Source organism: Bos indicus, chromosome 9 (genome assembly GCF_029378745.1).
Source record: "Bos indicus isolate NIAB-ARS_2022 breed Sahiwal x Tharparkar chromosome 9, NIAB-ARS_B.indTharparkar_mat_pri_1.0, whole genome shotgun sequence".
NCBI lineage: Eukaryota > Metazoa > Chordata > Mammalia > Artiodactyla > Bovidae > Bos > Bos indicus.
The window spans coordinates 82280834-82305249 of NC_091768.1; the positions used below are offsets into that span (position 1 = coordinate 82280834).

General features: G+C 37.4%; 1 protein-coding gene across 10 annotated transcripts in view; it reads left to right on the plus strand.

Moving 5' to 3' along the window:
- Nucleotides 1-24416, plus strand: part of UTRN (utrophin) — a 557788-nt gene that overhangs the window by 476142 nt on the left and 57230 nt on the right. For all 10 annotated transcript variants that reach the window (XM_070795583.1, XM_070795587.1, XM_070795585.1 and 7 more), the window contains 4 exons: nucleotides 3617-3678; nucleotides 5188-5262; nucleotides 13028-13229; nucleotides 19659-19744. In XM_070795583.1, the coding sequence (XP_070651684.1) occupies nucleotides 3617-3678; nucleotides 5188-5262; nucleotides 13028-13229; nucleotides 19659-19744 (425 nt within the window). The remainder of the gene's footprint in view (nucleotides 1-3616; nucleotides 3679-5187; nucleotides 5263-13027; nucleotides 13230-19658; nucleotides 19745-24416) is intronic.

A 24416-nucleotide genomic window follows, 5' to 3' on the forward strand; every position in this document is an offset into this window, starting at 1 on the left:
ATGCAAAGCTGACAGACTGGTCAGTATCCATCAGGACAATAATCAGTTGCATTCGAGTGGACACAATTTGCATTTCTGTGGACAAAAATATCATTTGCATTACTATCGGTTTTCTTCATTTTGTGGAGTTTAAAATAGCTTAAAGATAATCACAGCTACACAGGTGTATCACTCACTAATTTCTGGCCCACATCAAAGGCCTTCACAGTTTTCCCTGATGCGAGCAGGCTAGGCACCTGCTTAGTTATATGTCATATATTCTTGCTGTTGTTTGCATCACATGATCTGGACTTAACTCCTAATTGCTGCTTTGGTGGATTTTTTGATTTTTCATTTATTCTTAGACTCCTGTGTTGGTTCCCTCTTAAAATGAGGATTTTTAGTAACAAAATTTGAATTTTATTTTACAGTTTGTCAAGTTGTACAATATTAAGTTCTACTCCTTTTTCATATTTGAGATTGGCCAGAACCTAAACTGTTGTTATTTTGGGGGGGAAATGCTACTTTTATTCTGTTTTGGTTGCCTCCTCTGGGAGGACTGGAAGCATTTTGGCAGGAGGAACTGAGCAATCTGCAGCTGTTCAAATACTTTGAGCCTTTGGATTGATTGTGGATTTTGCTTTAAAACCCTCCCCCCACTTTAAAAAAAAAAAAGAGTGAAAGAAAACCCAACAATCAATTGCATCTACTACTTAAAAAAAAAAAAAAACTGTTGTTTGGTAAGCTGCAATTTTACTTTTGTAACCAGAGGCTGTGTTTATTTTCAGCTTTGGCAGTTCTGCCTAATGAATCAACTGGTATTGAATTCACAAGGGGAGGTGCCGTTTCCCGCCCTCCATCTGTTTGCCAAATGTGTGTGTTCCCTCACCTCGTGGTGGTGGCTTCAACTAAAAAGAGCCATTAGCAAGGGGGTGTTCTCACTGATTCCTCAGTCCTCTGTCTGACTGCTTGCTGGTATTTTTCCCTTGTGGTTCCATAGAGGTTGTTTGCCAAAGCACCACACTTGTGATTCTAGAGAAAGTGTGTGTTTGTTTGTTGTTTAGGTATAAGTTTGGCTCTGCATTACTTATAGTTTTAGTTTGATTCTTGAGCCTTGGTTTGGTCCTTCACGATGGGGTGTCTGTCTCTAAGCGGTAGTGTTGCCATGGGGATTGAAATTACTCCAAAGAGGAGACAAGAGCTCGAGTGAATCCTAGTAGGCTGTCTTAAAAACTGGGAGCCTGTGATGAATTTCTTTGGATTGTACTCTATTTTCAGCAAATCCTTCTTTAATTCTTTTTCTTCCCTTTTCTTTTAAAATTCTTATTGGTAATAGGGAGGAAGCTGTTTTATTAGCAAAATTTGGAGGTATCTTTTTCATGTTTTACTTTCATTTGTATTAGGAGTCTTTTAGGTCAGTACTTCTTGAATGTGCTTATTAATCACTTGAGATTTTGATGAGATGAAGATTCTGATCCAGTCAAATTAGAAATCTGAGATTTTGCATTTCAATTCAGCACAGGCCACACTATGAACAGTAAAAAAAAAACCTCAGGGCACATAACTTTGGTACCTTTTCCATGGTCTTTGGAATAATTTAGATAGTCAAAGGGTAGAATGATTTGGTTGGTATTTAGTACCAAGGTGTTTGGAGATATTTGCCTTCACACTGGTATCAGGAACCAGGTAAAGGAGTCAGACAACTTTCTAACTCTTCCCAAGACAGACCTTCACATTGAACATATGTTATTTTGTTTGAGATTTTGAAATTTCTAGGACATTTTACATATCCAATTTCAAATCTAAACTTGAAATTTTTTCCAAAGTAAAGTATGAGTTATTTGGGAGTTTTATTACTTGTGTACAAAAACACTGATTATGTTCTTTTTCCAGTGACATGCCTCACTTCTTGATATATTACTTAGGCTTTAAAAATAATTTCCCTGACATTTGATTGTATGACTATTTTAATATCACTGTCTCTTGTGTACTGTGCGATTTTATTTAGCCTACTAAACAGTTTTATAAGAACTGAGTGTTATCTAAGAAGTCTTTTGAGTACTATTAAATGTTATTACTCTATTCTGACCTAGATAATGAACAGTAAACTATTTTAAATAAGGCCACTGACCCACTGAAGAACTGTTCACCACATACACACACAAAGAAGGAACCTAATTTAAGCTGTGCATTGATCTGTATTACCCTCACCTTATTCCCCCAAACTTCTAATTAGTTTTGGAAGTTACTGAAAAAGACAAGGTACAAAAACTTGCTTTTAAAGCAAAGGATAAGGATCATGAAAAAAAACAGTTCAATACTTATAAAAAATACTGGCTAACTGGAGGAGGCTGAAAGAAGAGTATGAAATTAAAATGGCAAAAGAGAAATCCATATGTAAGGAGAGTGAAGAATCTAGATGTTCATGAAGAGCATGTCAGGGAAGAGAAACAACATTTTCTCCACTCTCTTAGGTTCAGTTATTGGGGCCTATGAATTAAGATGACAAAGGACAAATTTGCAGGAGAAAAGAGTTTATTTATGAATGCAATCTGCATACAGTGATGAGTAACTCAAAAAAGTGGTTAGAATTTAGGGCTTATATACCCAATGCAGTAGGGGAAAAGAACTGGGTAGAGAAAGGCTCTTATGAGAAGACCCAGTAGGTTTCTTTAGGAAACACACGTGTTTCTTGAGGAGAACAAACATGAGATAAGAACGTTTGTGATAATATTTGTTTGTGCAGGTGTGAGTGTTTTTTTCTGTTATTTTCATAGCCCTGAGACTCTTGGAGAGCCTTGTTTCCCAGAAGATACTACTTTAAGCCAGATAAAGGAAGCTCTGACAAAGCTTCTTGCTCCATTTGTTGATTCTCAGATGTCTTCAACTTAAGATAATCTTTGTGCTAATCTTTGTACTCTAAGGGTGTGAGGTCTGAGTGAATCCCCACAGGAGAAGAGGGCACATTTACAGTGAAGAAGGAAAGACTTGAGGCTAAAGAGGAGGAAGACTCAGTGGATTGTGTGATGGAGGTGTTATTCACAGTTCTCCTCATTTCCCTCTTTGGAAATTTGATTAGCACTCCTAAAGTTAAACGACTCTTCAGAGCACTTCTGCTCTCAGAGAATTTATTCTGAATGAGAATCTACATCAGCCGGACACAGGTAGTTATTTTGGAGCCTACACCTGTCTGGCCGCCTCAAGCCTGAGGCTCCAGGGTCCATGACAGTCACATTTTATACCTAGGTTTTAATCTTTAGCTGTAATTCTTTTTGAAACAGATAAAGCATATTTATTCATCTATACTGTCATGATATAATTGCTCAAACAAAAATCTAATGTTGTTTCATATAAGTATTAGGTTGGCCAAAGTGTTCATTCGGGTTTCCATAAGATGTTACAGAAAAACCCAGATGAGCTTTTTGGCCAGAACAATAATAACTGGGCCACATAATAACTGGAAAAACCCAAACAAGCTTTTTGGCCAAAACATTAATAAGCCTAAGTGATCCATCAAGGGGATAATTTTGTATGTATTCTTAAAAATTTGAATAAGAATTCACTTTGCATATTTTCTGTGTGGCAATTACTATTTTATACAGTCTTTTATTTAAATGTATTATTTTTTTTTTCCTAGTCATCAAACACAGACAACCTGTTGGGATCATCCTAAAATGACCGAACTCTTTCAATCCCTTGGTGAGTATTATTTTAGTTAATAGTAATTAATTGTCTTCAACAACTGAGAATTGTATTTCTTAAATGGATTCTAGTCACCAGTTTTCCTTACATGGCATATTATGTTTACAGGACCAAGTCACAGGCATGTAAAAGCAGTTGAATTTCTAAGGGCAAAGCACTAAACAGGTTTTACTTTTCTTAAGAGAACGTATGGCTCACAATAGCATGAACTCAAGAAGGCTGATTTTAAAAGAAGTATAATTGGTTTCACCTCCCTCATATTGTATCATCTTAAGCTTCAGCTTTGTGTGAAAACAAAAACAATAGAGTACAGCAGCCTGTAATCCACTGCTTCATATTTACTTTTTGCTCACTGTTTATTTATTAAATATTATTAAATTAGCTTGTCTAATTTCATTTTGTCTAAGTGATCATTAAAAGCTAAATTCACTTTAATAAAAATGCATGAGAACCCGTGAGATGAGAATCCTAACATTGTAGATTTCCAGTAGAATATGGCTGTGAGCTGATTATTATTACTGCTTCTCGTAGGTCATTCCAATGGCTTTGAAAGAATTTTCTTAGAGGGGATCTAAAGTGCCATTGGAGAAGGCGAGTGGCACCCCAAGGCGCTCATTCGCACTGCCATTTCAGCAAGGAGGGGGCACTCCTTTTATCTCTTTATATACCAGGCTTCTGTGTGAGCTTTCTCTTGGATGAGTGAGGACAGTTACAAAGGTTGAACGAACAAAAGACAAACCACTGGATTGTTTTAGTTTGTAAAATGAGCACGCCAGTGTTAAGAATTAGAGACTAACTCTTCTAATCTCTCTTATGGATACTCTATCTTTAGAAGACAAAGATAGAAGTTCCAGTGTCTTTTTTTCTCAATTTGATGCTAAATCTTTCAGGTTTTTTTTAATTAAGATAATAGATAACATTACATTAGTTTCAGGTGTACAACATAATGATTTGATATTTTTATATATTGTGAAATGATCACCATGTAGGTCTAGCTAACATCCATCATCAAACATAGTTACATAATTCTTTTTCTTGTGATGAGAATTTATAAGATCTGTTCATTTGGCAACTTTTGAATAGGCAATATGGTATTATTAACTGGAGTTAATCTATTATTTCTAAAGGTTTGAATATTGATTATTGTATAATTTTAACCAGATGGATTAAAGGGTGGAAGAAGCAAATAGAGCAGGACAGAAGGAGTATAGAAATAAGACTAGCTTTGTGAGTAGTGAGATGGACAGCCTAGGTGGCAGAAAACTGATTGTCCTTGTGGGGAAATGCCCTGGAAGAGAATCCCTCTTAGCAGTAGAGAAGGCAGCCTATGGTGTGATGAACATTTAATTATTTCCTTATAAACGCTGTGGATTTTAGGAAAAGACCTTTTCATGTGAAAAGACATAGTAATTTTCCATCATTGAAGGGAACAGGTATATTCTTGCCATTCAATGTAAGTTAGACAATCCTAAGCACGCTTTTTGAATGTTCCATTTTCCATTTCAGCTGACCTGAATAACGTACGTTTCTCTGCCTACCGTACAGCCATCAAAATCCGAAGACTCCAAAAAGCACTATGTTGTGAGTTTATTCTGCCAGAGTGAATCACTCTGCTGTTTGGATTGCCTTTCTTGTTTTTTTTTTTTTTTTTTAAGACAAAGATAAATGAAGAGGGTGATGTGTTTGTTGAGTTAATCTGATTTTCAGTGTACCTCACTCAAGGAGTTGGCTGTGTTTCTGTGAATGCTCTATTATTCGCCCCATCAGCAAGCATGAAGTAGTAAAACAAATGAACATATGCCATTCTCAGTTGGAGAACAAAATTAACCAAAATACAGGAGTCACATAAAAAGCTTTTTCAAAAATTATGCTGCCACCCAATTTAAAAGGATTAAATCAAGGAATTGAAGTAGTAGATCATTGCCTTTTTAGTACTTTGTATTCATCTGTAGGATTCATTTGGAGCATAGGATTTGAAACAGTTTAATTCAGAGCAATCATATAATAAAGAAATACTGAAAAATTATATTCCTGATCCAAATTTGAATTGACCATTGTTGTTCTTCAATCACTAAGTCCTGCCTGACTCTTTGTAACCCCAGGACTGCAGCACGCCAGGCTTCCCTGTCCTTCACCATCTCCAAGAGTTTGTTCATTGAGTCAGGGATGAGATCGTTAGATAGCATGCTATCTAGCATCAGTGATGCTATCTAATGATCTCATCCCTGCCACCCACTTCTTTTGCCTTCAGTCTTTACCAGCATCAGGGTCTTTTCCAGTGAGTCAGCTCTTCACATCAGGTGGCCAAAGTATTGGAGCTTCAGCTTTAGTCCTTCCCATGAATATTCAGGGTTGATTTCCTTTAGGATTGACTGGTTTGATCTCCTTTTGTCCAAGGGGCTCTCAAGAGTCTTCTCCAGCACCACAATTTTGTGTTCATTTAAAGCTCTGTGTTCATGTAACACAGTGTCTTGAAACATTTAATATTATCAATATGAACTTTAACCTGTAGAGACTATGTTCATAATGGTAATCTATGATAATTTGGGGTTTCCCTTATAGCTCAGTTGGTAAAGAATCTGCCTGCAGTGCAGGAGACCTGGGTTCGATCCCTGAGTTGGGAAGATCCCCTGGAGAAGGAAATGGCAACCCACTCCAGTATCCTTGTCTGGAAAATCTCATGGACAGAGAAGCCTGGTGGGCTGCAATCCATGGGGTCGCAAAAAGTCAGCCATGACTGAGTGACTAACACACACACATGATAGTTTTACTAAAGGCTTATTCCTTTTCCCATAACCCAGATTTAAGTATCAATATGAATGCTTTGCAACAGAGTATAGATTCATGCTATCTGCATTCTATCTGTAGCTTCTATTCTATAGCTTTAATGATTGAGTCTACTCAAAGAACTTTTAGGCCTTATCAGGTAGTTAATATGCAAAGTGACATGTGCCTTTATGTTTATAACAGCATAACTTGAATAATGCCAAATATTCTTTTTGCTACCTTTTGTTAACAGTTGTTGTATGTCTAGGCCATTCAGTGAAGCTTTGCAGGTTACCCTTAGAAATGATATATTACAGTTAAAAATCTGCTAGGTCAGTAGAAATGAAAAGTACAGTTTAAGCTGGTTATGTGAGGAGAGTTGAGGAAAGAGATGTGTAGAACCATTCTAAGAAAATATAGCAAGGCAAAGCTTTAGAATAAGAAACACTTAAGCTATGTATGGGCTTCCCTGGTGGCTCAGCTGGTAAGGAACGCACCTGCCAATGCAGGATATGCAAGAGATGTAGTTTCAGTCCCTGGGTTGGGAAGATCTCCTGGAGAAGAGAATGGCAATGCAGTCCAGTATTCTTGCCTAGAAAATCCCATGAACAGAGGAGTCTGGCGAGCTACAGTCCATGGGTCACAAAGAGTTGGACCCAACTGAGCGACTAATGTGGTGGAAGCTACATGTGGAAGAGCTATCTGAAGGGCTGAAAAAACCTCCAAGTGACGCGATAGGCAAGAGGCTGACATGGTCTGGAAGCCCATCATCCTGAGCGCCAAAGATGATTGGCAGATTGTAGCAGTCACAGCAAGGATGGCAGAATGACCAGTTCCCAAATAGAAAGCCTGCGCACTCTGGCTGGTGATCTGTATGTTCAGCCGGAAGGGAATAGGAAGTGAATTGGGAGCACACAGAAGGAATTTTAGGGAGCTCAGTCGGGCCAGGGTGCCAACAGTTTTGAAAGAGGCTCAGCTGCATGTCTGGTGTCCAGCTGACAGACCTAGAAGGACTTCTCAGGCCGGATGAGCTGTAGAATGAGGACAGATGACTCAGCCACAACATTGCAAGTGGATTCTTTACCAGCTGAGCCATATGGGAAGCCCAAGAATACTGGAGTGGGCAGCCTTTCCCTTCTCCAGGGGATCTTTCCAACCCAGGGATTGAACCCAGGTCTCCCACATTGCAGGTGGATTCTTTACCAGCTGAGCCATATGGGAAGCCCAAGAATACTGGAGTGGGCAGCCTTTCCCTTCTCCAGGTGATCTTCCCAACCCAGGAACTGAACCAGGGTCTCCTGCATTGCAGGCGGATTCTTTACCAACTGAGCTATCAGGGAACCCTCTCCATTGACAGGAGATGGCTTTGTATCACTGTGAACACAGGTACAGTTCTCAGTAATACTTGTGGGCAGATAAACAGATTAAACACATTTACTTGTTTAATTCTGTGGGTTCTCTGAGTCTTAAGGAACAAACTCTCTCCTTCAACTCATCCCTTCAAACTGGAGAGGAGCAGAAGAGACATACCTCCCACCTCTAAACTAAACGACCTTTAGTGACACTCACTTAGAAATGGGCTGGGTTGTGTTTGATTGTGAACGTTCCAGGCGATGTCCTCAGGGCCACCTGGGCTCCACTTTCTCAGCTGTCTCTGCCCCATTGAGCTCCTAGTGGGGCCTTGGCGCCCCTGATCCAGCGCACCTGTTTATGATTAATCTCCTCCTTCCTCTCCCATCTTTTGTGTTTACTTGAAATGCCTTGACCCTTCCTCTGCAATCGTCTGCAACCCTTTATTCCCTTCCAATGCTGTTAAAATTTTACTTCTTTTGGAAACATTTACAAGCTAATCCCACCTGCCTCCAGCTTTTCCAGAACTTTATGATGGCCTGTAACGACTTTCTCTCCCATCAAGCGCCCGTCGCGTGCCTTTGTGTGGCAGATAATGTGAGGAGGATTGCGCCGTCTGCATCAACACCTGCTTTGAGTCAACAGTTGTCTCTCATTCTGTGTAAATCTCCGCCAGCATAGTGTCCTCACAAAGAGGGCATATTGTTGTTGCTACCATTGTTCTTTCATTTATTGGGCTCCAAGATTGGGCAGGGGATAAAACAATAGAGACTTGGTTCCCACACTCAAGGAATGTAAATTCAGACACAACCCCCCTGCTTACAACAGGTCTTGCTGCCCTCCGCATGGAACGGCTTTTACCTTGGCCAGTCTCTCCATCCTCCTCATTCATCATGGCCCACGGTAGACTCTTGCAGTTCTAGTGGATGCTGAAAGGGCAAGCTCTGTTTTCTGCTCCTCCTGCCTGAAGAGCTCATTCTTTCTTTTTAGGTCCTAGTTTAACTGTCACGCATCTCTAACCAGACTTTCTTGGCTACTCGGCTCCAAATTAGGTCACTCCTGATTTTGCATCTCATAGACTCAGTTCTTTCCTAATGTGACACTTGTTTGTTCTTCAAGCTCTCACAGTGTTATATTTGATGTTTGGATATTTTCTTTATAGACTGAGGTACTATAGAATGCTTTCTGTTTTGCGTAAGTTAGGAGATAGAGCCACTCATGGATGTATGTGTTCAGTTCAGTTCAGTTGCTCAGTCGTGTCCGACTCTTTGCGACCCCATGAATCGCAGCATGCCAGGCCTCCCTGTCCATCACCAACTCCCAGAGTTCACTCAAACTCATGTCCATCGAATCGATGATGCCATCCAGCCCTCTCATCCTCTGTGTTAGGTGATATCTAAGATCAAAATACCAAGGGAACAGAGGAAAAGTAAGAGCTCAGGTCAAAGATGATGAAAGCTGAGCGTTGGAGGGGAGATGAGAACACAGATTTGTGAGGAGGAGGGAGAACTAAGGACTGGGAGATTTGGTACTTGATAGATTGCAGAGAGTGAAAAGAAAGTGTTAGGGTATCTTGGGAGTTACAGACTGATGATCTATGGACGGTAGTAACAGCCTTGTTCAGTCACTAATTCGTGTCATGTCTAACTCTTTGCAACTCCATGGACTGTAGCATGGCAGACTCCTCTGTCCTCCACTGTCTCCCAGAGTTTGCTCAAATTCATGTCTATTAAGTCAGTGATCTATCGAACCATCTCTGGATTTCTGTGTCATGAAAAGGCAAGACCTTTATTTGCATGTATTAAGGTGGAGATTCCTGGAAGAAGATAGTATAGCTCCGACTGGGAACAAAGCAGCAGGAATGTGGATTGGATATACAAGCAGGAGATGAGAAAGAGCATCTAGAGTCTTCCAGAGAGAAGTAATAACTGCAGTAATGAAAGTGAACGAGAGCATCAGACTTATAGAGGGAAAGGGCAGACATGAGACCTGGAGCACCACTGACACTTCTGAGATGTCTGGGGAAGAGGAGCCAGGAAGGGTGCTATGAAGGGACGGTTAAACATGTCAAGAGGAGGAGAGCCATAGAAGCCCAAGGTCAGATGCTAAGCAGTATGTGTTTTTGCAGAACCGAAGAAAGGTGATCCAATTCCATTCAACCCCCTTTGCTTCATTGTGGGTTTAAAGAAAAGCCTTAAAGTTGGTAGAAAATGATTCTTCTGTTTATTTCATTTGCTGCATGACTGAGCTGTCATTTGTCTCTCTTTGAAAAGAGAAAATCATCATTTTCTGTGATTTAAATGTAGTCTGTCGTTAAAGGTACCTAAATGTGACACACTTCAGGGAGATGTATTCCTGGCTTAGGCACTAAGGTAAAGTGTCAGAATAAATCACTGAAAATTGAAGACATGGTCGTCTGTGGGATGTGGCAAATCACTGTCACAGCTACAAAGTGTATCACAAAGGAGGCTTTTCTAGAAGAAATTCAAGGACAACCTGATCTAGGAAATGGTCTTTTTGGAATTTGGTCTTTTGTCACTTCATGCCATGTGGGAATGTAATAGCGGTGCTATGTTGCTGGCAGAATTAGTGCTGGAATTCAGAAAACTTAGAACATTTTGGCAGTATCTGAATATGTTTCTCTGTGTCTGTGTGGAATTATAGTTCTATGGCTCTGTCATTTATTAGGCACTTCTCTTTGTCAAGCACTCTGAAGAACAAATTTGAATTTTACTCCTGTCCTCTTCAAGGTTATAATTGAAAATAGTGTACAGTGCCAAGAAATGGGGTAAAAATGACAATGAAAATTCTAGATGGTTCTTTATGTTTTTTTCTGACACCATCTAGAATGCATGTGACACTTACACAGGTTACTTTTGTGATTAGCTGACATTTTACTGTCTGAAGGAAATGGATTCATCTTTTATCTAGATGTGTGTGTTTTATATTCTCTCTTTCTCTCTGTTGAAAGAAATGACTTCTCTTTTGATTTAGAAATCATTTTAATCTGTACAATTTTACAGCAGTTCTTTTCCACTGTAGATAGCTTAGGAAAAAAAATAAATCATTCTATGGTGTTTCATAAATGTCTTTAAAAATTCAAAATTAGTGGTTATTCAATGGTTAAAAACAAAAATACAAAGGAAGCTATTTGTTTATTATATTAAACTGTCAGCACAGGTTATATTTTTAAGGGAACAATTTTGTATCATGCACAAAGAAAATTGTTATTTACATATTAAAAAAAAGTTTTCTAAAGCTTATTTTTTTAACGTTAAAAAGTTAAGTATGGTGATAGGGGAAGAATTTTATAATGCAGTAGTTTCCCTGAGCACACCTTAAGTTCACATGGGTTCTGTAACTTTCCAAACCTACAGGTTTAGATTTAGACAGCATCTCCATACTCAATAAATGTATAGATACGTGGTAGTTTGATATAACATGTTTTCCTGTTTTCAGTTAGCTAATGATTGGCTCAAAGTGAATTAAAAGAAAAGATTATGTAAAGTTCTTCTATTTGTCCAAACTGTTCTTCCTGGCCTTGGAGGGCCTCCCCTGGGCCGACATGGCCTGCCCTCTGTGTGTCTGCCTCGCAGTAACCATATGCCCCCCAGCGTGTGACCACACACCATCCATACTGCCATCATCATTTTTTGGAGCTGCCTAGACTTCTTTGAATTCTTGTCTTTTCTCAAGCAATTTTCTCTTCCTGGAATTCTTTCCTTGCTTTACATGAATCTCTTGTATCTTATCTATTGTTGAAGGTCCATTTCAAATCCCATCTTCCCAGGGAGCTTTTTCTAGGCTGCTTCTACTCCCCTAGCAGTAATAGCGCTCATAGAAATTGATGTCTTCTCTTAGGGCATTTTTAAAGTTATCAGAATGCTTATCCTCCTTCTCAGACTGGTGATCTTTGAGAGCAGGGCTCTTCTACTTTCTCCTCTGTGCCCACCCTGCATGCTCTAGCACCAGCCATGCCCATGTAGAGGTTCCGTCCATGAAGAGTAAGCAGTGGAAGCAAATACATGAAGAGTCATGGCTGGGTGTCCTGGCCCGTGAGCCTGTTTTCCCCCTACCTAGTTACAAGTTACACATTTGCCAAAGTGTCATGGAAAGCAAACCAGGTTGGGGCCAGATTTTGAGGGCCTTATAAATTAAGCTTGAGCTTCCCAGGTGGTGCTAGTGATAAAGAACCCATTTGCCAGGAGACATAAGAGACATGGGTTTGATACCTGGGTTGGGAAGATCTCCAGGAGGAGGGCACAGCAACCCACTCCAGTATTCTTGCCTGGAGAGTCCCATGGACAGAAGAGTCTTGCAGGCTACTGTCCATAGGATTGCAAAGAATTGGACAAACTGAAGCGACTTAGAACATAAATAAGGCTTGACTCAGTAGGCAGTAGAGAGCTATTATTTTTCTACAGAACCTGTTTTAGGAACTAAATATCTTCAGTGAACTTTGTATTTAATCATGTGCATGTGGAGAAACTAAGAATGATCAGTTTCACAGTGATATAAAGAATTAATAGGAGAGTGGTGAGTGGGCTGTTCTCAGGAGTTTGAAAAAGAGCAGTGTCATATTCTAGATGTTCTACCATAAGGAATAGAGCTTCCCAGGTGGTACTGTGGTGAAGAATCTGCCTGCCAATGCAGGAGATGCAAGAGACTCGGGTTAGATCTCTGGGTCGGGAAGATCTCTGTACTCTTACAGTTAGGAAATGGCAATCCATTCCAGTATTCTTGCCTAGAAAATGCCATTGGCAGAGAGGCCTGGTGGGCAACAGTCCATGGGGTCACAAAGAGTCAGATGCGACTGAGTGCACACACACACATACACACACACTCACACACACACACACACACACACCCCACAAGGAATAGACTTAGAGATTTATGCTTTCCTACACTCAGAAGTACAAAGAGGCTGAAGAGAGGAAAACCAGAAAAATAAAATAGGAAAAACTAATATTCTATAGAGTGAAAAATGAGGTCATATTGAGACATGTCAAGAGTATAGATTCAAAAGTGTGAATGTAAGAGATGTGGATAAAAGAAGAGTTTAGAGATGTAAGAATGGAAATGCTATTTATTTTTTAAAAATTGAAATTAGTTAAAAGGATAGATTCTTAAATTGAAGAATCAAGCTAAAACTCAAGACTGGAAGTGACTTTGTTTCAATGTTGTTATGTAATGTAGTGACTGTACATATTCCTTTTTCTCACCTGATTAGTGGATCTCTTAGAGTTGAATACAACAAATGAAGTTTTCGAACAGCACAAACTGAACCAAAATGATCAGCTTCTTAGTGTTCCAGATGTCATTAACTGTCTGACAACAACTTATGATGGCCTTGAACAAATGCATAAGAATCTGGTCAACGTTCCTCTCTGTGTGGATATGTGTCTCAACTGGCTACTCAATGTATATGATACGTAAGTTTGCGTTCTTTTCATTAAAATGTAATCATTGGATGATATTTTTTGATGATGTAAAATATCTGAATTTTTGTAACTGGATTTTTAAGAAAGTACTTTCAAAGTACTTTTCCCAGTGGAAATATTTATGTTAATTGTTGAGAAGGAATGACTTTCCAAAAATTGAGTTCTTAACCAACAATGGAACAAAAAAGAATGTCCATCTATGATTTTAAGATCTTGCTTCAGTTTATAAAGATGGTCAAATTTGTAGTGTTTTTAGTCTCTATGCTGGAGGAAACCTAATGAAAAAAGTCTGATTTCCTTCCTCAATTTTTTATAGTATTTTTTCAAAAGAAAAAATTTAATATTTATTGTTTTGAGTTTACAGATTTATTGGTTCATAATAATCCACTCTGCATTTTTTTGTATGACTACTTAAGAGCAATTTGGATGGCAGTTAAAAGGATTTAATTTCTCTTTTGGTATTGGCTTTATTTATTGCCATTGTGGTTATGTGTATATATTGTGTTTTAAATAACTTATGCTTTAGGCCACTCTAATATCTGTAATTTAATTAGATACTCAGTGTTACAGAGAGAGCACTCCCTACTTCCAGCATGACTCATTTGCCATTAATTTGACTTTCTTGAATGTGACAATGCATTTGTGAAATAATCAATTCTAGAAAGCCCTGCTGTGGGCTGACATTTCTGAAACATTAGGAATTATTCATTCTTCTGGTAGGGGGTTAAAGTATGCAAAGATGAAATAAGAAAATTAGAACTTTTGTTTTTCTCTCAGACTCTGAAAGTTATTTTCCATTAATTAGCTATATGAAAATTTGTGCTTGTCCGTTTTTTATTTGATTTAGAGTGAAAGAAAATAGATGATAGTTCATAAATGCAAGCATCTGATTCTGTATAAGAAGTAAATGATAGTTACAATAGCTTTCAGGATGATTTAATTAAAATTTCATTTATTCTTCTGGTTAGAAAAATCTTTTATCATTCATTACTTACGAATATCATAACAAAGCCTTTTTTAATAATCAAATTGCCATTGTGTGGTTGAGAACTCTTAAGAAACTCACTGAAGAACAGATAGCATGAATCTCCATTACCATGATGAACATGGGCTTTGCTATCTCCTTGTCTAATACATTTTAATACATTTCATTTTTACTCCAATTTTTATACTTCTAGGATAAATCATGACTGTTAGCATTAATTCACTGTTAAGTTGGCCTTCAATTTTTTTAAACCTGTAAGAGACATTTTCTGTAGTAAATTCACTAAAATAACAGATCAATTAGGTGTTTTATCTACAAAGCTTATCACTTAATTTTATGTCCCAGAAAGTTATAGTTAAGAACTTCATTAGCTCTATGGAGTTTGGAAGAAGTGTGCATTTTGATCTATATTGTAAGGAAGAACTGGAGAAGATATTAAATTGCCCTCCTCTTTCGGCATTATCTGTGACTCTAACACACTATATTAGTCAGCTTGGGCTTCCGTAAGTATCACAGCACAGCCTAGGTAGCTTAAGCAACAGAAATTTATTTCTCACAGTCCTGGAGACTGAAAGTCCAAACTCACGATGTCAGCAGGGCTGATTTCTTCTGATGCCTCTTTCCTTGGCTTTTAGATGGCTGTCTTCTCCTTGTGTCCCACATGGTTTTGCTTCTGGGTATGTCTGTGTCCTAATGTTCTTTAAAAACTCTAATCATGGTGGATTAGAGCCCACCCTATATGCTTTATTTTAACTTAATTGCCAATTTTAAGACTCTCCATATTTAGTTGCATCTTCAGGTACTGGGAGTTAGGACTGAAACATATCAATTTTAGGGGAACGTAGCTCAGCCCATAACACATACATATGATGTCTTCACTGGACTGCCCACAGGGAACAGTGCCACTTAGTTGGGAAGGAAGCAGTGTGTGAAATGTTGTGATTCATATTCCAGGGAGTTAAATTTTGGCATATTATCACTTTCTACCATCAAATGTGAACACATGAGAAATGCAACACAGAGATAAGTGTTTCTTATTTAGAAAGACAGTATTTTGAAATTCTCCTTTTTAAAAGAAAAGAGCTTTTAGGATTTATCCCCTTTCCATGCCAAAGAGAGTCCTGGACTCTTGAGAATCCCTTGGACAGCAAGGAGATCAAATCAATCAATCCTAAATAAAACCAACCCTGAATATTCCCTGGAAGGACTGATAATTGAGACTGAAGCTCTAATACTTTGGCCACCTGATGTAAAGAGCTGACTCATGGGGAAAGACCCTGATGCTGGGAAAGATTGAAGGCAGGAAGAGAAGAGGGTGACAGAGGATGAGATGGTTGGATGGCATCACTGACTCAATGGGCATGAGTTTGAGCAAACTCCAGGAGACATTAAGGAAAGGGACATGACTTAGCAACTGAACAACAACAGCATGCCAAAGAAACTGCAACAACCATGCTGGGTTAGAGCAGTGGCCATTCAGTTGAGTTTTCCATTTTGAAGAGAAACGCCACTAATTCACCTAAGGAAACAGTTACTCCTCTGATGGTAGTCTCAGAGGGCCAGAGTTAATTACCCAAATTTCTGTAGCAACTATGACTTATTCATTTATCTAAATAAGAGATGTTGGGCTTCCTTTGTGGCTCAGCTGGTAAAAAATCCTCCTGCAATGCTGAAGACCTGGATTCAATCCCTGGATTGAGAAGATTCCCTGAGGAAGGGAAAGGCTACCCACTGCAGTATTCTGGCCTGGAGAATTCCATGGACTTTATAGTTCACGGGGTCACAAAAAGTCAGACATAAGTAAGTGACTTTCACTTCACTTCACACAAGAGTTATTAGCTGTTTTCAAGTCATTAGTTTCCTTTGAGAAACTGATAGAACTGTGATCTACAGCATTCAATGCACCAGGACATCATGGACCCCTAAAAAGTCTCTGAACTTGGAAATGGTATCATGACCAAACTCTTCTCTTCATTCAGTTAATCTGACATTCATCTATTAACTGTATATATATAACTGCATTGCTTTGTGTAACATGTTGCAACAAGACCTGGTATTTTCAGCTCTTGAAATATATTCAACCAGCTCTTGAAATAACAAATGATACACACACAGGAGGTCCTAGAATTCTGGAAGCAGAAGGACTTCAAGGATCTTCCATTCTGTCCTCTTTTTACTGATTGAGAAACTGACCCAATGAGATAAGACAATTTATCCACAGCTACCTACTGTATATTAGTGGTAGATATGTAACTAATATCCAGGTTTTTTGACGATCACTTGATGTTTCCTACTATACTGCTATATCTAAGAAAAATGGGACTTTATAAATTATATTGTTTGCTGTTTCTTTCGGCTTTTAACATGTGCCACCTTCTAATATTCTGAATTGTCTGAAAAAAAATCTATTTTCTTTTGTTGTGGAGGATAAGAATTCAAATTTTTGGTACTGGTTGCTTTACAACTTGGCAACCACTTAATTTTTGGCATCTTAATTTTTCCAGATGAAAAACTGAGATAAAATTATCTGTTCTGCTTCTCATACATAAGTGATTGTGAAGGGCAAATGATATCGTATATTTAGAAAGTACCTTATAAACTATAAAGATAAGATTGATTCCATTTATGTGTTCACAGCCTCACTCAGTCTTGATCTTCCTGGGCTAAAAAGTCTTAATTCCACAATCTTCCTTTTAAATTTAATGGAAATTGAGTTCATTTAAATCAAGATTTAAAGCAGTAGTCTGGATTATTTGGTTTAAATATTTTTGTCCCTGCAGAAAATATTAATCTCATTTGATGCACTGTTAAGTCATTTTCCCCACTATCCAAGGTGGATATAATTTTATTTATAAAGTATAATACATATCTTTCTGGTTGAGTTAATTTCAGGAGAATTTATGAAAACTATCAGGGAACTAAATACTGAAATATAGGGTTATGTTACTCACTGAAAAATTTTATTGTCTCCCTATTCTCTTTCACATTCTGCAACATATTTAATATTAAAGCCCTCTCTCATCTGGGTCCATATAACCTCAGCAACATTATCAGTCATGTACCCTTGATGCAAGTTCTTGCTGTGCCTGATGAGTCTTGACTTTAGTGCTCATATCCCCTTTCCCTGTCCCCTTGTCTGGGCTTCTCCTATGATAATTCGCTTTCTCCTAGTCAGGGTAGTCCAGCTGCGTCATGTCTTCAATGTCTGATTTTAGACTTATCTTCTCTATCAAATATCGTGAGGCTAGTAACTACTTAGGCTAAACACCAATTTGTATTTGATTATTTCCATGCATAAGATCGGTCTTGTATTTCCTTGTGATTCTCTAGCTGTTTTCTTGTCTCACCTGTCCAGCTAGTCATGGGTAGGAATCGTGTCTTAAACTTATGGTATACAGAACGATGCTGGGATCTCAGTAAGCCTCCATAGTCATTGGTGGTGCAATGAATGGATGATTGACATTTTCAATAGTCTTCCTGATGATGATCCTTTGTTGTACTGTCACCATAGACTGGAGGTCAGCCTCCAATATGTATGAGTTTGATCTTTTTTTTTCCACTTAAGGGCTTACTTTGTTCTTAGCCACATTCATGTGCTAGTCCATTTGCACAGCCTTTTGTTATTTTCTGCAAGTCTGTTGTCCAGAGAATATAATTTCCTGAGTTTTGGAGGGTAAAAAACAGACACAGTCTTCTTTTCATGTGATAATTAGGAAAGACCTTAAAAATATGAAGTAGAAACACATTTCATAGCATGGCTCAGTTTAAGGCTAATTTGAAACCTGTGTTTCTATAATTGTGAGAAACTGGAATGTATATAGAGTAGATTTCTGCTTAAATGGGTATATTTATTTTAAAGTTTAAGTATTAGTTATTTCATACGTCAATTCTGAATGTTGTACACATACATAGTAAGGGTTAAGTATGTTTGTTGGGTATGATTTAATATAGATTATAAACTCTAGGCTGTCAGGGGACTTTTTTTTAAAGTTTTTTGCTGTGCCCTACAGTTTGCAGACTCCCCAACCAGGGATTGAATCTGGGTCCTCGTCTGTGAAAGTACACAGTCCTAACCACTGGACAGTCAAGGAATTTCCACAAGGGACTATTTGAAAATGCATTTTACTAATCCCTAAGCATGTTTTCCTTTTTATAAACTTATTTTATACTTTATATGTCATAGTGTGAATACAGAAACTTACTTGACTATTTATAATTTGAGAATGAAAGATATCAATTAGCATTAATAATAAAAATATCAATAAGCCAGAGTTAAGTCCAGTTTGACAATAAGACTACCTAAAATTAAATGAGACAAATATTTATATGTTTTTAAATGTTATGAATTACTACATTTTATGTACTCATATAATTATGTAAACATTTAGTTATAGGTTTTGAATGTGTTGTAATTGTGTATGGAAAATGTAAGAAAATTCACAATAAAAACTGAAATTGAAAACTAATCCTGTTTATATGAAATAGTAAAGATAGCAGTCTTTATATCTTTATTTTTTCGAGACTGTGTGTTATTTCACAGCAAGGATCATGTGTTATTAGTGTTTGTAGCTTCTGCATTTTCCTTTCCACAGCCCCAAGATCCAGTACAGCATGACATCTGATAAAGCAACTCATTTATTCTTTAACAAAAGAATAAATACAAATTTAACAAAATGTTTTAACTTTTGTTAAAATTCTTTAACAAAAAAATAAATAAAATCCGTGCTTTTAAACATAAAGTTATTTTTCTACTCAAAGTATATGTGAAATTGAAATGGTCTCTCTTTGGCATAATATGAAGGGTTAATTAAATAAATTTTGTATTTAATTGTAATTTGATACTTCCCCAAATAAAGATTGCACACCTGTGTGTTTAAGATCATTGACTATTATAACTGCAGTAGTAATTTATAGAAACCACATTGACAGAGCTAAAAAAAAACAATGAAGACCAAGTGTTTTAAGTATTCAACAAGTTATAAACCCTCAATATAGAGCTAATTTACATCTGTTTTTAGATACATCATTATCCCTTTCTTACTATATTGCCACATGCATATTATATATATCAGTAGCTATTTTGTATATTGCATATATAATTATTAACAAATTTTAATTCAGTGTTTATAAAAATGAAATCTTTTTAGCTTTATAATTAGCACTGTCATTTTGCTTTATTTTGTTCTTTCTAGTTCATATGTTGTGTAAAGTGATTTCAGGCTGTATATTCTTCCAGACTAAGTCAGATATACTGTTACAATTTGTCATGAACTTATGGTATGGGCTTAACATTAATAAATAAAATTGAATAGAAAGTTGCATTAAGATGCAGCTTTTTTATGGTTTACCCTCAAGAAAATAGACATCCAGAAATAATTAACATACCCTATACAGTTTTAAAGGCATATAACACATTGAGATTCTTACAATTTCAGGGGCCGGACTGGAAAAATAAGAGTGCAGAGTCTGAAGATTGGATTGATTGCTCTCTCCAAAGGCCTGTTAGAAGAAAAATACAGATGTATGTAAGACTTTTCCTCCAGCAGTACTGTTCTTAGTAATAATAACAATTTATTGGATATTACTTTTGCTAGTAATAATGGTTCCCATTTTTTAAAAAACCTTGACTCTGCATGTACTTGGCTAGACAAAGGGTATTGGTGCAAAGTGATGTGGATTTCTATGAAATAGAAAACTGATTTATAGGATCAAGATGTGAGGTGTCTTGATGGTGTAAGAACAGACTACAGATTATATCTCATTTAATTCTTAGAATGATTATCCCGTATTATAGGCATTGTGATGTCCATCTTCCAGCTGAAAAAAAAATAATGCTGGGGATGGGTTAAAAATCTAGTTAAGGCTTCAGAGACAGTAATTGTGGAGCTAGAATTAGATTGTAGATTTTTCTGACTATAAAGCTACAGCCTTTTCTATTTCCATATATTTCCAATGCTTAAGAAAATAGGGATGGACTACAACTGTTATAGTTACAGTGAGACAAATAATTGTATTTTATAGTGTGAAAAAATTAAAAGTAGTACGTTTAAAAAAGTTTTTTGTTATATTTGTTTTTATTCAGCAAATAAGTCAGTGGTGACTTTATTACTATCAGTTAATAAAGGTCAGCATCTTGGCATTTGGAAATGAACAGGCTTAGGAGCCAGAAGACCTGCCTTCAAATCTCAGCTCTACCACTTGGTGGCTGGGTGATTCCACTGAATACCAACAGCTAAGAGGTAGTAAGAATACTCCCATTTCACATTTCAGGAAGCTGAAACTTAGCAAATCTTCAACTGAAGAGTGAAATTAATAATTCTTGCTTTGAAAGTAATTACCTAAAATAGCAGTTGTTGAATAAATGGTAGTAAATACTGCTATGTCTCCAAACTCTTAATTACTGTAAATTTTTTATTTAATTATATCAATAAAATATGAGTTACTTGATTATATCTTGCATAGCCTCCTGTGATTCTGTACAGATACATCTAGCCATACTTTCGAGAGAGAGGGAGAGGGGGATATTTCATGAATGGGAGATACCACAGAAAGAGAATATTTGACCTCAGCTTCTATAAATTTTAGTTTTGCATCTTCTCTGAATATGAATACATTTTAAAATACATTTATTTTCTGGGACAGCTGTGAGGTAGTTTGATTTTGAATTCCAGGGCTAGATCATGATGGCTTGTTCTTACAAAGTTTGACAAGAATGCCAATGAAAAGAGATGTGGATCTGTATGAAATGAAAAGCTGATTGTAGTATCAGGAGGTGAGGTGCCTTGATGGAGTCAGAACTCAGTAAACCATGCAGAAAAAATCTCTACCCAGACTTTTGCATGGTGGCACTTTATCTAGAATTTAAATTGTCTTCAGCATCATAATTGTCAAAAGATATCATTTTCAAAGCTAAAAATGTTGTTACTATAATGAGTGAGAAAGAAAAATGTTAATGAAATCATCAGTGTATCAGATTAGAAAAGGACTTTTTAAAATCAACTGTGATTTGCTGTTTTCATGTGTTCCTGAAAGAATTTAGGGTTTGTTGAAAAGTTAGTTATGTCATGGGGCTCAACCTACTCTGAAAAGAGTGTGAATACAACTGCAGAGTTTATCATGAATACTATTAAAATGTAATGGTGATCTATTTTTCTAGATCAACAATTCTTCCTCCTCCCTTTATTTTTCAAGCTGATTATGAGAGTCAGCTAAGGCCAAAAGAGTTACAACATGGTGTCTGTAGGTTTAGAAGTGAAGCGAAGTGAAGTCACTCAGTCATGTCCAACTCTTTGCGACCCCATGGACTGTAGCCTATCAGGCTCCTCCGTCCATGGGATTTTCCAGGCAAGAGTGCTGGAGTGGATTGCCATTTCCTTCTCCAGGGGATCTTCCCTACCCAGGAATCGAACCCAAGTCTCCCACATTGCAGGCAGACGCTTTACCGTCTGAGCCACCAGGGAATCCCCATAGGTTTAGAGCAGAAACCAAATTCTATGCAATATAAAAAATCTCTTATCTACACACATACCTTCACACATACTTCTGAAATGTATAATCTTTCAAATGAGGAGGTATTTCAGCATACATGTACTCATACACTCGAACTACAGTGGACACACTTTCCACAAATATCGGTAAACTTAATACTCTGGATAATTCAACATTAAAGTTTCAGATTGTGGTAGGGGAAGAGGAAGCCCTGCAATGAAAACCTCTGATATTTAATTTAATCCATGAAGTATGCCATTTAGGGGGCTTCCCAGGTGGCACCAGTAGTAAAGAACCCACCTGTCAATGCAGGAGAGAGAAGAGACGTGGGTTCAATCCCTGGGTCAGGAAATCCCCTGGACAGGGGCATGGCAACCCACTCCAGTATTCTTGCCTGGAGAATCCCATGGACAGAGGAGCCTGGTGGGCTACAGTCCACGGGGTCACAAAGAGCTGGACACAACTGAAGCCACACGGCATGCATACACATGCCATTTAGAAATTAAATAAGGAATCTTCGGGTTGAAATCTTTAAATCTTTCTTGAGAGTATTGAGACTCAGAATATTCTGGGTTTTTTTGTTTGTTTTTTACTTTGAGGTCCTTAGCAACTCTCATTCCAGTTGTGATTTCCCCAGTGGTATCAGAACACCTTCTCATTATTATTTTCTTTGTTGGAATTAATATTCAGGACAATTTGTTCTCCAAACTCAGGGGCAGAGCTGCTCTTCTGGGTGAATTGGTATCCATCTGAACATTGATTTTGCAACGGTTCATGTCAGTGTGTCTACCCCGGTGACACCCTCTTTCTCTTTGTGACTTCCTGGGAATGTCACTTGATTAGGTTCTAACAGCACCTTGGCCTTCCTGCTTAGAGCTCAGTGGTTTCCTGGCCTCATCAGAGCACATTTACAAAGATGCTTTCAAATGGCCTTTTGCATCTCTTTTTTGCTTACTTATATTTAGATTGAGACTTTCCTGTGATCCATCCCCACATCCTGACACTCCTTGTTGTATCTGACTGTAACATCCAAATGTGAACTTCTCTAAGAATTCAGAAATAAGTCGGAATGTTAGGAAATCATTTCTGTTTTGCGTGTGGTTTTACCTTACTAGTGGCATGGTAGTGTAGCTGTCTTCCTCAAAAGGGGAAAGGTGGGCAGGATGGATTTTGTTGAACATGGGCACTTCTCTCTAGAGATTATTATTATTACATGTATGCATCAACTCTGTATTGATTTCAGAGGCCTCATCCCAGAAACAGGTTTACTCTGAGAATCATAATAAGAATTCTGGGTCATATGGTAGTTTTATTCCTAGTTTTTTAAGGAGTCTTTGTACAGTCTTCCATAGTGGCTGTATCAGTTTACTTTCCCACCTACGGTGCAAGAGCATTCCCTTTTCTCCACACCCTCTCCACCCTATTATTTGTGGACTTTTTGATGATGGCCATTCTGATCGGTGTGTGATGATATCTCATTGTAGTTTTGATTTGCATTTCTCTAATAATGAGCAATGTTGAGTATCTTTTCATGTGTGTTTTAGCCATTGTATGTATTCTTTGGAGAAATGTCTGTTTAGGTCTTTTCCCCACTTTTTGATTGGGCTGTTTGTTTTTCTGATATTGACTTGTATGAGCTGCTTGTATATTTTAGAAAGTAATTCTTTGTCAGTTGTTTCATTTGCTATTGTTTTCTCCCATTCTGAGGGTTGTCTTTTTACCTTGTTTATGGTTTCCTTTGCTGGGCACAAGCTTTTAAGTTCTATTAGGTCCCGCTTGTTTATTTTTGTTTTTTTTTTCCATTACTTTAGGAGGTGGATCATAGAGGATCTTGCTTTGATTTATGTCATCGAGTGTTCTACCTATGTTTTGCTCTAAGAGTTTTATAATTTATGATCTTACATTTAGGGCTTTAATCCATTTTGAGTTTATCTTTGTGTATGGTATTAGGAAGTGTTTTCATTTCATTCTTTTACATGTAGCTGTGCAGCTATGTTTCTCCAGCACCACTTATTAAAGAGGCTGATTCTTGCCTACTTTGTCAAAAATAAGGTGCCCATGGGTGCATGAGTTTATCTCTGGGCTTTCTATCTTATTCCATTGGTCTATATATTTCTGTTTTTGTTCCAGTACCATACTGTCTTAATGACTGTAGCTTTGTAGCATAGTCTGAAATCAGGAAGATTGGTTCCTCCAGCTCCATTCTCCTTTCTCAAGATTGGCTATTTGGGGTCTTCTGTGTTTCCATATGAGTTGTGAAATTTTTTGTTCTAGTTCTGTGAGAAATGCCATTGGTAATTTGATAGGGATCATATTGAATCTGTAGGCTGCATTTGCTAATATAGCCATTTTCACAGTATTAATTCTCCCTACTCAGGAGCATGAAATATCTGTCCATCTGTTTATGTTGTCTTTGATTTCTTTCATCAGTGTCTTATAGTCTTCTGAATACAGTTCTTTTGTCTCCTTAGGTAGGTTTATTTCTAAATATTTTTTTGTTGCAATTATGAATGGGATTGATTCCTTAACTTCTCTCTCTGATTTTTCATTGTTTTAGCATATAGAAGTGCAAGTGATTCCTCTGTATTGATTTTGTATCCTACAGCTTTGCTAAATTCACTGATTAGCTCTAGTAATTTTCTAATAGTATATTTAGGGTTTTCTATGTATTGTATCATGTCATCTGCAAACAGTGAGAGTTTCAT